This window comes from Bactrocera neohumeralis, chromosome 5, assembly GCF_024586455.1.
Source record: "Bactrocera neohumeralis isolate Rockhampton chromosome 5, APGP_CSIRO_Bneo_wtdbg2-racon-allhic-juicebox.fasta_v2, whole genome shotgun sequence".
Classification (NCBI taxonomy): domain Eukaryota; kingdom Metazoa; phylum Arthropoda; class Insecta; order Diptera; family Tephritidae; genus Bactrocera; species Bactrocera neohumeralis.
In genome coordinates, this window is record NC_065922.1 from 75,755,718 (window position 1) to 75,772,001 (window position 16,284).

A 16,284-nucleotide genomic window follows, 5' to 3' on the forward strand; every position below is an offset into this window, starting at 1 on the left:
TAAATGTTTTTGTAAATTATTATTTTTTTACTAATACTTTTTGGTTAAAAAATTTTATTCCACAGTCATAAAATATTTTCAAAATGACAAAACGTATGTACATATATTGTGCTATCTTATATATTGGAGAATACGTCAATAAAAATATCGGTATGTCTTTGGTGTAGCTAAAATTTATTTCTTCGATTGTTTACTTTAAGTTTTAGGTAATTTTTTTAGTTTAAAGAACTAGTATTTTAGAAAATTATTAAATTTTTTAATGTTTTTTAATATTTTATTTTTTTTATTTGAAAAGTTTTAATAATTTAATTAAAAAATTAATTTAAAATTTTTTTTTAATATTTTAATTAATTCAATTATATTTTTTTAAATATTTTAATTATTTCAAATATATTTTTTTAAATGTTTAAATTATTTTAAATAATTTTTTTTTCATATTTTTATTATTTTAAATATTTTTTTAATATTTTAATTTATTTACTATTATATTTTAGCGTTTTTTTTATATATATATTTTTTTTAATTTATAATTTTTGATTAACTAATGATTTTTTAAAAGTTTTTTACACTGGCAATTTTTTATTACATCTAAAAAATATACAATTCCTTCTGTATATAAAACATATCAAGATATTTAATCGAGTAAAAATATGCAAATAAAAAAAAATTCAAATGTTTTAAAAAATGGTCATAACTGTAACCAATACACAAAAAGTATAAAAATTACGACTAACGGTAAAAAATTCTAATACTGAAATTTTACTAAAAAAAATTACGTTTAGCATACTGCTAGCTAAAAGCGGAGCATAGAACGGAAAAATAGCAAAAAACAACGGTAAATACAAGACTACTACTACAACTACAACAATAACTAGGCGTACAGTGAGAAAAACCCAAATTCCATTTTTTAATATAATATTTTTGTTTTTATTTCTTTTTACTTGTTTTTAATTTTTCATATATTTTTGTCGTTTGTTCATTACAAATAATAATTATTATAAATTTAATTCTCTATTTTTAAAGCATTTATTTTTTTGTTTTTGTTTTAAATGTATATTGTATTTAACAATTAATTCCACGCTATATATTTTCTTTTAAAATTTACAACATGGTTTGACTTAATTTGCGTTAAAAAATTAAATAAAATTAAAATAAGGCAAACAAGGCAAACGAAAAAAAACTATGTTTACATATTTTTTTTTTATATATAAAACTAGCTTCTTCGTTTCATGCAAATATGTTTACATAATATAATTAAATTTTTTGTTAAATAAAATAGTTTGTGTGTGAGCGTTTAGGTATATAATATAAAGTGGTGATTAAAAACAAATATTTTCTTAAAATTTCTGCTATAGTGAAAAAGCTCATAAGTGCGCAGGCTTAGTACTTTGAGTGCGCATTAAAATTAAGGATTTTCACACTTAAGTTGTTTGCTATTAAGTTAAGCTTACGCTTGACTACATGAGTGTTTTCACTTTACATGGGTGATTAAGTGTTGAAAAATTGTATAATTCTTTGAAATATTTTCTAGGCTCTGTTGACGGCACCGCGGTCCACATCAGAATCAGTCAGCGGTTTACCCTGTTAGTTATCGACTTTCGATAGATTTGCACGGCATAAACTGGTTCCCACAAGCGCTCCAACTTCAAAGTGCGGTCCTCAACTTTCACTACTTCAAACGCGATGCGTAGGAAAAAAATTTCGCTTTTACAATTTTTTTTTGCAAAAAATTTTAAAACTGACAACCTTTGAAATAACACAAAATATGGATGGAAGTCACAAACTACACTATTAAATTAAAAAATTTTCGTAATTATTTTTTTTTGTTTACGAAAAATTTCAAAATTGCCAACTTTTTAAATAACACCAAAAATGGACGCATTTTGTGCAGAGGCTGAGTGTGTGTTGTGCAATAGTTGCATAAATTAACAAAAAAGTTTTTTGTTTTCTTTCTTGTATGCTTTTAATAATTTCCGCCAGCTTCTCATAAAAACAGAATTATAGCAGCGCAATTGTAAAAGTTTAAAACCGTATACAAAACAGAAAAAGAAGTTTAAAAAATCAACTACAAATTTAATGCAAATTTTTTACATAAAATTATGAATATATTTATAGAAGTGCGGCTTTCTTGTTGCTTAATTGCGCGCTGTACTTTACTTATTTTTGTTTTTTGTTTTTGTTTTGTTTTGGTTTAAGAAATAGTTGCTTGCTTGTGCCGCTTTCTGCTGCTCCGTCTTATGCTTCTAAGTTGCTAAGTTGCAATTTTGCTTGCTTACAGTGCTTCGCTTATAATTACATATTTTTTGCAGAAATTTTGCTTTATTTAAATTTATATGTTTTGCTTTTTTACTAAATATATATAAATATATTATATATGTATATTTAGATAGATATAGTGATTGTTGTGCTTGCTTTCTTTTTCTTTGCTATCTCTTTTTGCTCTTGATTTAGTTATTTTTTATTTTTGCTTCTCTATGTATGCATAGGTACAATTTTATGTTTTTTGTTTTTGTTTTTTTTAATATTGTTAAAGAAATCTTGTTTGTTTTTTATATTCTTTTATTATTACAACATAACGTAAGAAAGAACTATGCCACTATGAATCTGTAAAAAAATAAAAATATACAAACATATATATATTTTCAGATAAAATAAAGAAAGGGAAAGGAGTATATAAACACAAAAGAAGAAAGTTTAGAGTAACTTAGTAATGGAGTGAGTTCACAAAATAAAGGAAGTTGAAATATGGACAGTACATGCTTAATACAGAAACAAAAAACTTCAAACAACAAATATTAAAAAAAAATTAATTAAAAAAATAAAAAAAATTAATTATTAAAAAAAAAAACTAAATAATTAAAAAAGTAAATTAAAAACTAAAAAAAATTAATATAAAAAAAGAAAAATATATTAATATAAAATAAAAAAGGAATAAAAAACTGCTTTATTAAAAAATTAAAATATATATATATGTATATACATATTTATATATTGATAAAATACATAAAAATAAAATCAAAAATAATATATAAAAGAAAAAAATTAACGAAAATAAAACAAAAAATTAATAAAAACAAAAAATAAACAAAACACAAAAAAAAATAATTACAATAAAAAGCATAATTAATTAATACAGAAACCAAAAATTTCAATCAACAAATATTAAAACAAAATAAAATAAAAAAAAAATAAATAAAGTTATGCCATATTAAAAACAATGAATGTTTAGTTACATAATTTCCATGAATTTTGTTTATAATTATAAATGATAGTAATAAAGAATTCTGTAGAAATAATAGAGTATGAAACTAGAAAAACCAAAACCGCCTACAAATTAAAAAAAAAACTACAAAACGTCGACATTTTCTTTGCCTTTTCATAATATTTTTCAATATTTTCAATCTCAACGGCGCAGCATGCGAAGATACACTCAGTTTTAATTTTTAGTGTTGTAAATACAATTCGGTAAGGCCACAACACAGAACAAGTGTAGGTAAAAACAGTAACAACAATTTACATAAAACCGCAAAAATTAACAATTAACAATGTCTTTTATGTAATTTTTCTGCCAAATTTTTTGTTTTTTTCCATACTTTTGTTTTTTGAATTTTTATAGTTTCGAAAGAGTACTAACCTGAAGTTGCTTGGGAAGTTGCGCCGCCTGGCGTACCGGCGCCACTTGACGGATTTGATGCTGAGCCAGAAGCACCCTCGCCACCAGCACCGGCAACCGGTCGACCTGCGCTGTTATTTTGCAGATGTTTTGGCAACAATTGTGGGATTAAGCTTGGCTGTATCGATAGTTCTGTAAAAACGTAGCGGACACGAATAAATATTGAAGTCCACAAAATTGGAAAAGTTGGAAATTAAACTATGATTGCGCACACTTACCATGCTCTGTGAAATTAAATAATGGCGGCATAGGCCGACCATTGGGCAATGTAGTGTTGCCCTCTTGACGCAGTTCATCGAAGAATGGATGTGCGCACGCCTTTAGTGGCGTTATACGTGCACTGGGCGTGTACTCGAGCAGTTGTGATACCAGATTGATAGCTTCTGTCGGAGTGCGTATACGGAAAACCTGCGCGAATGAGAAATAAGTGAAAAAAAAATTAATAAATTTGTATTAAAAATTATTTTTTTTTAGAATTTGAAAAATTGTCATTTCAAAAACTATACAAAATTAGGAAAAAACGTAGGAACGCAGTTTATATTAAAACTTGGTTTGGAAAAAAGGGCGAACGATTCCGTCAAATCCAATGAAACAAACTGGATTGTAAGCTTCAGCATTTGTTTACAACTAAATAAATATGTACAGTAACTAAAAAAGAATTTATTTTTTGACTGAAATGTGCTTTAAGAAATGTATACTATTAAAGCTTTGAAAAAATGTAAGTGGCAGGGGATTTTATGAATTTTATGTATAGTGAAAATGGTCTGTTTTTCATTTATGCGCCTAAAGGTATGCTATGTTTATTTATTTTATTTACTTTAATTCTTGAACTTTTTTCAATTTTGTTTTTGAATTTTATAGCTATGCAAAAGTTTTTTCTAAAAGCCCGATTCATCTTTTCTATACACATGAAAAAGTCGTGGCTGCTTAAATATGTTCATAATTTATACATGTGTATATATTTGAGGTGTAAGCAGGGAAATTAAACAAAAACTATAATATTTCCATTTCCCTCCCATATTTGAACCTTGGATGTGAGAAAACATGATAGGCGTGATAGAGTAGCGCAACTTGACCGTTTGCGCAAAAATGTAGAAGGATAATGTGTGATATTGTTGCTAAGTGAGGTTAAGATAAACAAAACAGAAAGTAAATGAATAAAGTATGCAAATATTTGTAATGTATTTACAGCAATTTCCTACATGACACACGTACTCGAGTATATGCTAGGGTCAGCAGGTGAAACGGAACGGCGAAATGTAGGCGCGCTGCTGGCTTGTATGTGGATTAATTGCAGTGTGAGCCGATATTGTGGAAGCAACGTGTAGTATGCGCACGCACACACGCACGTAGATACAAATTCATACGTATTATTAATTTAATTGTTTTCAAAGCGGACGATACATTTCAATTTTTGTTTTCAAGTCAAAAGGAAAATCAAATTAACTAAAAAACACAGCCAATCGATAGTTATTTTTAGAAAGTTAGCGTAGTCAGTCATGAGGCAGCCAATTCAGTGGTGAAAACAATACAATTCAAGTGTATGAAACGTTAAGTTAAGGTAAATATTTAAATCGATACCGACAGTTAGAGGAGGTGGTAGGTAAGCCACTAATTTGCTTTTGTTCGGTTTCACAATTTTTTGGTTTCTTTTGCTTTTGAACTTATCTTCAAAGTACTAGGTTCTTGAGCTTTTCGTACTGCACTTGTGCTTGTACAAGTTTTTTTTTGTGTATATTTTTTGTGATTTTAGTTTGTTTACTTGTGTGTGTTAACTAGAAAATTTTGCTTATTGTTGTTATGTCGGCGTGTTCGGTTCGGTTTTAGTTTTTTTTTTTGCTTACTCTCCAACGTTGCTTCTGGTTTAGGGCGCTTGAAAATTGGCTACGTTCAAGTAGTGACTGCAAATAGTTCACACTTCGGTTAAACACAAATACAAAGACAAATAGTTGTATACAAATAGACAATTTGAAGGCGAATGGCATATAAGAAATTTTCTAACTAGAGCGTAAATGGAAAAATATTATATATAATATGGATGTGCAAACTATAGTAAAGTGGCAAAGAGTGAAGGGAAACAATTCAAATAATATTGTGGAGTGAATGATGTGGGTGGTTCGTTGCTTGCTGTTTGGTAATGGGTGGCGTAAAATAGAATAGAACATGATATTAACGAAAGCCTAAGAGTAAGATACTAATTTCGACTAACAATGAAACATACGTATGTTTGTACGTACAAGGCAGCAATTAAATAAATACCGCATACACTGGCTACACTAAGTGAAAACGTTTAAAATTGTAACTGAAAAAATAGTCGAAACTCGATAAATCAATAATTGATGAACAAGTACGCACAAAATTCTGAGCTAACAAATAGACAATAAACCGTTGTTTTCCGATACATTTGTAGAAATGTTTACATGCAATTTTTCAAAACCTAACATTTTTCTATTTGTTTACATTAATTTCAGTTTGTATTACGCATCTGGAGTTATCGACTTTCGATTACTTTCAACTTCAATGACTAACTGCTTATAATTACGTGTTTTTTTACGTATTAAATTAAAGTAATTATATTTTTAGCACTTACTTTCTGCCATGGATGACTCTTAATTTGTGGAAATTTGAATTCCGTGTAATTTGGATTCATTTCGCGTATTTGTTCTCGTGTCGGTGTGCCCAAAACTTTGATGACCTCAACCAATTGATCGACACCAGAATCGCCGGGGAAAATTGGTTGGCCGAGTAGTAATTCAGCTAATACACAGCCGGCGCTCCACACATCTAAAAGTGAGAAAGAAGAGAAAGGATAGTCAAATAGTTGCTTGGTTTGCAATGGGCACAAAAAAAATATCAACGGCTTATAAATAATTTATATTCAGCACATTTTTTTTTTTGAAACTCACCAATTTTTGTAGTGTAATTAATGGCGCCAAATATTAATTCCGGTGCACGATAATACCGCGAGCAAATATATGATACATTCGGTTCGCCGTGTAAAAGTTGCTTGGCGCTGCCAAAATCGCACAATTTCAGCACAGCCGTCTCTGGATCCAAGAGTAAATTTTGCGGTTTGATATCACGATGACAGATACCCAATGAATGGATGTAAGCCAAACTTCTGAATAGTTGATACATATAGAGCTGCGGATGAAATAATAAAGGCGGGCATTAGATATAAATATTTATGAATACAAAAATATAAATTAAAATTAAAATATTAAAAATAAATATTTTTGAATATAAAAATAGAAATATAAATTAATATATTAAAAAATTTATTTAGATAAAAAAATATCAATAAAAATATATAAAATAAGAAATGTAAAAATATATTTTAATAAATATAAATATATAAATAACAATAAATATATAAATATATTTTTTTTCTAAGGCACACTATATCATTTTTTTTCTTATCGATTTTTGTAGGTTAAGATAAAGTAAGTAAATAAATATTATAAGAAAAATACGTTATATAAAATAACTTTTCTATATACATACATATGTATTTTTTCATTATAATGTAAAGAAAAGAAAAACACGTTTACTCACCCGTATAAAATTAATTGGTATCGTTTGCTTGGTTTTGGCATATTGACGTGCCACTTTGTATACGGTTTCTGGTATATATTCGAGAACTAAATTCAAAAATACCTCATCACGCTGTGGTAAAAGAGAAAACGGGAACATATAACATTATTAAATAACTGTTTAGTAATCAAATGCAGAACAGCCACAGAAAGAGCGCACATTTAGCGACTGGCGTATAATAAAACGTTTGATAAAAAACGAAAACACTTTTAAATCGGTTAGGATGGTGAGAAAATGTGGGGAGTATGTAAGATAATTTTTCGAATATTATTACGTCGTGTAGTAGCTGGCAATTACCACTAAGTTTTATGTATTGCATATTTACATTTTGAAATTTCAAGTTTTTCTTTTTATTTTTGTTTGTATTAATTTTACAGCGACGCGAGCAGTAAGTTAATTATCATGTGTGGGGAGCGTAGTAGAAAAATTGCAAGCAGTGTGTACTTTTATATACAATGCAGTTTGTAAATTTTTCTCACATTTTTACTGCAACAAGCTTTTACAGTAGAGTATAGCAGTAATTTTTAAGAATTTTTAGTTAGCACTAACAAAACAAATGTCGTGATGACATGAGTTATACGTTTTATTTATGTTTGCTGTTGTTGCGACAGTCGTCGTAGTTGCTGTTTAATTTAGTAACTTTTGTTTCGTAATATTTTTTTTTGTTTTCTTATCGATGAGATGAGTATCTAAGATATTTGATATTTTACAAATTTGTTTGATTTATTTTTTGCATGTAACACTTTTTAGCTACCTGCGGTTTAAGGACACTGGCGAAGATGCCAATATCGATCGGGAATTCGGCTAACTGCATTTTTAGTTTGATTTATGTTTTTGGTTTTAGAGTTGTATTGGAAAGTTGAAAACAATTTTTAGAAATTGGCGCGTACACAAATTTTCATACAATTTGTGTAAATTTTATATTTGCGAAATTCGATTGTTTTTCGAAATGCATTTTTTGCGTAACAAAGCGCAGTTTATAGTTGTACATATAATTATAAATATAAAAAAAGAATTGATATATTAGTTTTTAAACTTAAAATATTGATAGGTATAGGTTGGCGTGGCATATTGTATGAAATAATTGAGAAAGGAAACTAAAAAGTAAGAAAGGTCCACGAAAATGTGATGATAATTGCAGTTATGTGGTTAAAGTTGACCAAACAAATGTGCATTCATATACGTTGTTGTTGTTGGCAATTAATAGATATTTGAACTGCGCATGTTTGCATGAAATTAATAAACACACATCATATGACACATTTCCACTTGATTGTAGTGTTGCTAGCTGCTGGCCATATGAGGTAGAGTGGTATGGTTATAAATCGGTGCAGGCGTTATGCTTAGTACATTTTATGCAATTTCTGGTAAATTATTTGATTAATGTGTAGTTGTTGTTAGTTGTGGCGCGTGTGTGCGTTCATACGTTAATGAAAATAGAATGGAACATTTTTGATTTTTGAAAAAAGATACTCACCTTTTCACCACTCGAATAGAAAAAATACAAAAGTTTTACAATGTTACAATGCTCCAGTTTGCGCATAATTTGCAATTCACGATTCTGCGGGAAAGAAAAAATGACAGCAATTAGTTAGCATATACATATGTATATATTACATATATTTCAGCAGTAATTAATTTTATTTTGCTAAGCAAATGCTTACCTTAAATCGTCTGTCTTGTAAAACTTTCTTGATAGCTACCAGCTCGCCGGTATCGCATAATTTCGCTTGAAAGACCACGCCAAAGCTACCATTGCCGATCACCTTGGTATCTGTGTAGGAAACTTCTTGCACACGGTCAGTACCTTGGCCAGGTGTGGCGACGACTGTTGTAATCTTGGAACCATCTCTGCCTGGAGGATTGAAAATTAAGTATATTTGTTAAAAATGCTATAAATAATATGTTGAACTAAAAAATATATGTATACGTATACAGCACGACATTTAACTGAAAGTTTTACAAAGTAAGGCACAAGTTTCTATAACACATTAACACTAATACTAGTATAAAAAGTTTCTAATTTTATTGCTTCTAAGCTCAGTTCTATTGAAAGTAGAGTAAAAGTTCTAAAAGATATTTTGGTAAAATAGTACTAAATGCATACTTATATCTACATCGGTACATAAATAAAATTGCTGTCAAATTAATATCATCGAAAATCGAAAATTGCATTTAGAAAGCGGTTACACGTTTAACTTAAAAATTATTTATTTATTTGTATAAATACAATTTATACGCGGATTTTTTTTGAAAATATTATTTTAAAAATAAATTTCACAAAAATACAGTTGCTGCGGTCTCCAAATTACCTATCGTCTCCCAGGCACCTTCCAGTTTCTCTTTCGTTGGATCGATTTCTTTTGGTATAGAATTCGCAACGCTATGTTCAGGCCATAGACCATTTAATTTACCAATTAGCTGACGCATACCTTGACCATGGTGGCAGGGTGACAGGGGTTAAGAAATAGCGCGCGTAGAGCAAAGTGCGTGGTGTAAAGAAATGGTCATTGGTTACAAATAGTAATTGTTTACTTTTTTTGCGTATATTTTAGACTTAATTATGACTTTATGAGCGAGCAGCGCAAAAAAATGAGGTGTTTACGCAACTGGTTATCAGCAATATTAATTTTTCTTTTACTTTTCATGTACTAATTTGGTTGCCAACTGAAAACTGGAGCGTTGCTAAAAACAAAGCCATAAACACACATCTACTACTATTAGCAAAAGCATAAAAAATATATATTAACAATCTGCCGCAGTAAATTCTCAACAATAGCATTATAATAATAAAAAATAAAAGTTATAATAAATTTACTCTCGACAGTGGCGGGCTTTGTTTCTGTGGCTATTTTTATGTAGTAGTGCGCTTATCGCCACAAATATTACTGCCATTTCTTGGCTTTAATTTTTATTGCATTAATTGCGCGTATGTGTCTGTGTGCCAATGGAAATCTCGGAAGATTAATACGCTTGATAAATATACACCTTTGTGTGAAGAATAATCGCTGTTTGCATTTATTATCATTTGTTTACATTTCAAAAGCACCAACATGCACACAGAGTTGCATGTAATGAAAGTAAGAAATTTTAGGCCGCTAAACTTGCTACTATCTCAGACAAAAGCTTTAGCGTTATGTTCTTACACACACATATATATTGTGTACTCAGTGTCTCAAAAGTGTTAACAAAGAATTTAATTTCGCCTTGTTGATAAAATACAGTGAGTGATCAAATACAAAAACAGTAAGCTAATTTTGGAACACGAGTAAACACATGCTTTAAGTTGTATAAACTAGACACGTTGTTGTGTAAGTTAGAAGCCAGCAAAAAAATTACGTGTAAGGCACGAGTGCACAGTTGTCGTTGAAGAGGAAAAAATACAGCGTAATGCTATTGCTTGTAGTATGCGGGTGGATGGGCGTTTGCCTCTGAACCCAATGGCAAGTATGTGTCAATCAAATCTCATTGAAGGAAGCAAGACCGAAGAGAAAGCAGTGTTTTGCAATGCCTTTTCCTTTACTATTTCAATGGTTTATGTTTTTATTTAACTTGCTGCTTTGAAACAGCTGTGGCAGGTGTTGACATGTATTTATTCCCTTCCTCAATGCATATTGCCCTTAACTTTGACATTTAAACTGTCAATCCAAATGCCGCAGTAAGCAGCAAGCAAGTTTGTATGACAGCTGCAGTAAGCTAATTATTTTCAAAAGTAGTAAATTTAAAATTTTTAATTGCTATAAAAATTGTTGTTTATTTTTTGGACGCTTAAAGTCAACAATCACTTTTTTTTTGTCTTTTTACTTTACTGTTTTCGGCAAATATTTTTATTTCAATTAAATTTGGCAAAATTACAACATTTTTCTGTATCTTAAAGTAGAAAGCGAAGGTTGTGATTGTCACTTTTTTCATGTGCACCTGTCAAGGTGATGAAGAATTGAGCGTACTATTAAAAGTAGAGTAAAAGTTGTAAAATGCATATATGTATATATTTTGGTAATACTAAAATACTTATGTATATATTTTGGTAAATACATACAGATACTATGTACGAACAATTGCTATAAAATTAAGATTAGCGAAAATCGATAACTGCAGCTACTGTTGGGTAATTGCTAGTATGTGAGCATACTTTATATAGTGATCACACTTTTTCTAGATAGGATTAACTATTGGATTTGTTGAATAAAATTTGCATCCGAACTGCCATGACTTGAAGGGTTATAGAGTTTAGTGAGATAAAATTATAGCAAAAACATAAACAATCTTAAGTGGATTTAAAGAGCAATTAAAATATACAATTACTTGTTTGCGTAAATTAATAACAAAAAACCAAATAACATGTAAAAATAAAAATATTAATTATAACCAGTTGCAAAATAATTTAATAATTAAGGTGCAGTAAACTCTATTCTATAACTATTCCTGCTCAACGCGCAATGAATGTCAGCAAATAGTGTAAAATAATAAACCACAAGAACAGTAAATAAATGATAAAACATTTTATGAGCCGTGGTAAATATTCAGCATTAGAGAAGCGTCACAGCTGGCGGCGACCGTAAGAGGACAGAATTTAAAAGTTGGTCAAAACAATTTGCAAATACTGGTGTAAGGTAGCGCCACACACGAGAGATAACAAGCACTAAAACAGATTGCTATAAAAATTTAGTATGAAATTATTTGTTAAAATGCTGGCGCAGCTTAAAAGCAATTATCATAATTTGTGAGAAAATTAATTGTCAGCTGCAAAATGCATGTGTAAATACATAACTACCTACATGATTTAAAAGATTTCCATTATAAATCTAACAAAGTTTTTATCTTTAACGATTTCTGTAGACACAATTCTTAAAATTTTTTAATTCTAATAATCTCTATATACTGGCGAAAGCAATTACAGCTTAAGCAAGGTATCGAAAATCGTTGCTTTGGTTGCTGTATGTATGTATATCGATTATGATTATTATGATTTGATGCAATTAAATCACTACATTTGACTTTGTATAGTAAAAAAAAAACTCGTTTTTGTGCTGCTCGCTCGATTTCACACAAATTTGCGCTATTTCTATTATTTTCCTCATATTACTTGGATCATATTGCTTCGAATTGGTGCGGCTTAAGAGGCCATTCACTTTTGATAGTGGCGGTGCGCGTTTGCCGCTGCTGCTGGACGACGTATCAGTGGATGTCGTAGTTGTAGTGGTCGTTGTCGTCTCGCTACTAGTTGTTGTGTCGGTACTATCACATGCATTTTGTTTACTAAGTAGCTTGGCTTTGAGCGTCTCCGCCGCAATGGGCGGCTTCTTCTGTAAGCTAACACCGGATGCATTTGCTGTAGTATTTGGGAGCTTTGTTAATGCAGCGCCGGCGGAAGAAACGCGTATCATACCAACAGATTTTGACTTATCACCAATACTATTACCATTATCATCGTCTGTGTCAAAAGAGCGGGTAGTTGTGGTCAGCGATGTGGTGGAACTACGCCTTTCGGTGTCAGTTTCACTGGTGCCATCGCTGCCATTTTTCTTTTTCTTACGTACGATTTTTATTATTTTACGCGGGCGCCCCGTTTTGATCACTTTGAAGGCGTTTACTATGTAATCGTCGAAACGATTACGCACGAGTGGAGAAAAAGTACTTTTTTTTAAATAGTTTGGTTTGCGAAGTAACGCTTTGGAAGCGTTTTAAAGCGTTACAATTTTTTCGTATTGATGCTGCTTTACTTTTTAACTTGACTTTGGTGTTTTTTAAAATTTTCAAATGCAATGACACAATTTCGTCTGCTTTCTGTAATGTTTTTTTTGCACACTGCAAGCCACTTCACTTAACAATTTGGTTTTGACCTAGTTTAATCGCCTTATTAAGCGACCAAAACGATACCAACAACACAGGGACACGCGCGTGAGCACTATAAAACAAATTATAAAAAATGGACCGTTGCAGTTGCACTAAATGTACGAGTTAATTGCATTGACGACCAGCGGAAACTACTGCAATGCTGCTTTGGCAAATCACGGGGGACTCGCTGTCAGCCACAATAATTGCTTTCGCACGGCAACTGCTCCTTTGTAGATTTTTTTAGTTCTTTCTAGTATCGGCTAAACGAACTTTTTTATTTTTCCTTGAGTGCGCTCTAAGCTATCGGCATGACGTTTGATTAGTGAAAGATGAAAAAACGAGCAGAAATCAAAGTTATCTCAGCGTTAGATAAATAAAAAAACGATCTTCGATTGTCGTCAATGAAGAGCAACTGCGCCAAGCAGCGCAATGAACAACGAATGCCACACGACGAATGCACTTCTTCATTTTTTCTCCCAACAGTTCGGTTGTGTTTTCTTTTGCAATGCAATTTTTCGCATTCAAGCAACATATAGTGTAAAAAATAGTGGAAATCATTGCGGCTCACCACACACCCGCCGCTTTCTGTGCTCGCCGAAGCAACACTTCAGCTAACGCCCGCTGCTGAAAGTGTCTTAAATTGCTATGGGCCAAAATAAATAAACTATTGAGAATCAAAGGTAGACAAATTTCGGTTTGTGTTGGGTCGCATGAAAAATGCGCTTTGATTTGCGGCGCGTAATTACGAAAACTGTCGAAAATTAATTACGAGTAATGAGTGAGCGAGCAAACAGTACCGAACGAATGCAAGCTGCAGCTAAACGTTTTACAAAATTATTACAAAACAATATTTGCATTTCAGACTCTAGCTTTTATTGAGAGATAATAATCAAATGCACAGGAAGCGCATAAAAAAAGCAAAAAATACCGTTTGTGTCAACGCCAGCATATTTAATGCGCAGAGAAATATTGATTTTCGACGAAATCTTGATTCCATGAGCAATTTGCAATTTGGATTGAAAAGCAAAAATCTTGCACGTCAGAAAATATATCGCATGCGATAAGCATTGGCGCACTTCTCTGGCTGACAAATAAGCGCACATTATTTTCACTTAATTTACATGAATTCATCATTCCTGCACTGCTGCTTAATTTGCAACGAAATTATTTAAATTGTTATGGTACAATGAAACATCTAATATCAGCTAGAAAAGCTTCTAAGCAAATTGTACGCAAACGAACTCATTAAAAGCGTTTGGTGAAGCGCGAAGACACAGGTAGGCAGACTTGTCTACCCGCAAGCAAGCACTGAGGCCAAGAGCAATTAAATTGTAATAAATAATTTGTAAAATGTTGCAAGGAGAGATTTTCAAAAAAATAATTAGTTAGCACAAACGCTATTAATAAAGACATCAACAGACGCCGCAATGTCAATGTCGCCATCGCCAGCCCTCTTCATAGTTGTATTATTTAATGGGCTTACGACAGCTGGCGTTTTCCGCGGGCGCATATTGTTGTGGTACGCATGGACATTACAGAAATCAAATATTTAATAAATAAATTGTATTAATAGCAAGAGATATTCCCATGTTTGAGAACAAAAAATTACCAATAAGTTCTGTTCATTACTAAAACTAACCAAAAAAAAAACGGTTGGTTTAGTTAGTTAGCATGGAATTCACTTTGCACAAATATTTACTGGCTGATATGAAGGCGAATAACAAATAGCAAAAAAAAAATAATATAATTAATTAAAACTTATTGATCAGCACTTATGGCAGTGATGAGTGGAAAATATCTTCAGTGGTATTTAAACAGATTCACGAGTGTTGGCTGAGGTAGCTACACTGGAGATGGACACTTGAATAAATTAGTTCTTGCCACTAGCATAAATTAATTTTCGCCCCTCTCTTTAATTAAACAGTACACAACACGGATCTGTCACTTATTTTTTTAAAAGAACAATTTCTGCAAGCCAAATATAGCGTACTTAGAGGTACCCTGCAAAAAACAAAAATAGCGAAAAAATAAAGCTAAAAATCCAACATTAAAAAAGCAAGTAAATTTGAATTTAAAAAGTGCAAGATTTGCTTAAACAAGTGTTAATTGTGCTGCGATAAAAATATGAATTTTTTAGCACATTTATGTGAATTAAGTTAGTTTAAACAATTTGGTTTAAAGCAGCCATTGCACATCTTATTTTTTTTTCTTGATTTGCAACAAATATTTAAATAATAAATTGGCTCACACTAAAAAAGAGTATGTGAATTTTAGGGCTTACTGGCTTGGCAGGCTGAAAAAGCTGTTTTGCTTACAAATAAAGACAGGAAATTGAAATCCAGCAAAAATACCGATCAACGTCAATCAAATGCGAAAAAGAGCTGTGCTGTCTTAACTGGTGTTGGTATAAAATGGCAATTAGCGTTACTTAGCGAAAACCTATTGTGCGCTCTTATCAAACATTTTTATAATGCTTTTGTGGACATTGCGACTGTATAATTACTTTATAGTTGAAATTGTAAAAATCACATGAGCACATGATAATTAGGTAATTATGTGATACAGTGTGTACACACTGTTATGTTTGCTTACAAAGGCGTTTCATTGAAAGTGATCGATTATATTATATTTGGCTGTGATCAGCAGACGTCAGTTAGACAAAACGTCGCTTAGCTAATTACAGATTTGCATATATTTAGTTGAAATAATATATAATAAAATCCTTTATGTATTTATATAGGCGAATTAGCTAAGCGTGTGTGTACTTCAGTCAGAATAATTTGGTTTTCGATATTTTATAGTGGTTTAAATAACGAACGCTGTTTAATTATCGCTTGATATCAAAGTAATAAATAATTCATGGCACTCGTGTGCATTTATTGATATTAAAAATAGCAATATTATAGCGTACTTAGGGACGCCCTGCAAAAAAGCAAAAATAGAGAAAAAATAACGCTAAAAATTGCTTTCTTTCTAGGCTATCGAAATTTCTTCGACATTTTCTTTCTTTTATCAGTCAATTAGCGAAATTGCTCTATGAACATAGCCAGCGTCGTATCAAAGTATGAGTACTCAATACTTTTGTCTAATTCGCTCAATAAACTGCTCCACACCAATTGAGGCAGACACTATCATGTGTGATTGTTTGTGCTTTATTGTTATTGTATAGTCTAATATAT

General features: G+C 31.0%; 1 protein-coding gene across 5 annotated transcripts in view; it reads right to left on the minus strand.

Moving 5' to 3' along the window:
* The window catches only part of LOC126758754 (cyclin-dependent kinase 11.1), a 65,404-nt gene that overhangs the window by 7,150 nt on the left and 41,970 nt on the right, over window positions 1-16,284 (minus strand). For 3 of the 5 annotated variants that reach the window (XM_050473130.1, XM_050473129.1, XM_050473132.1), the window contains 8 exons: window positions 8,932-9,122; window positions 8,745-8,828; window positions 8,022-8,075; window positions 7,229-7,339; window positions 6,580-6,817; window positions 6,264-6,457; window positions 3,892-4,081; window positions 3,635-3,805 (listed from right to left, as the gene is read on the minus strand). In XM_050473130.1, the coding sequence (XP_050329087.1) occupies window positions 3,635-3,805; window positions 3,892-4,081; window positions 6,264-6,457; window positions 6,580-6,817; window positions 7,229-7,339; window positions 8,022-8,075; window positions 8,745-8,828; window positions 8,932-9,122 (1,233 nt within the window). Of the gene's footprint in view, window positions 1-898; window positions 2,605-3,634; window positions 3,806-3,891; window positions 4,082-6,263; window positions 6,458-6,579; window positions 6,818-7,228; window positions 7,340-8,021; window positions 8,076-8,744; window positions 8,829-8,931; window positions 9,123-16,284 lie in introns of those variants that run through there. The other 2 variants (XM_050473133.1, XM_050473131.1) reach the window with 2 other exon arrangements.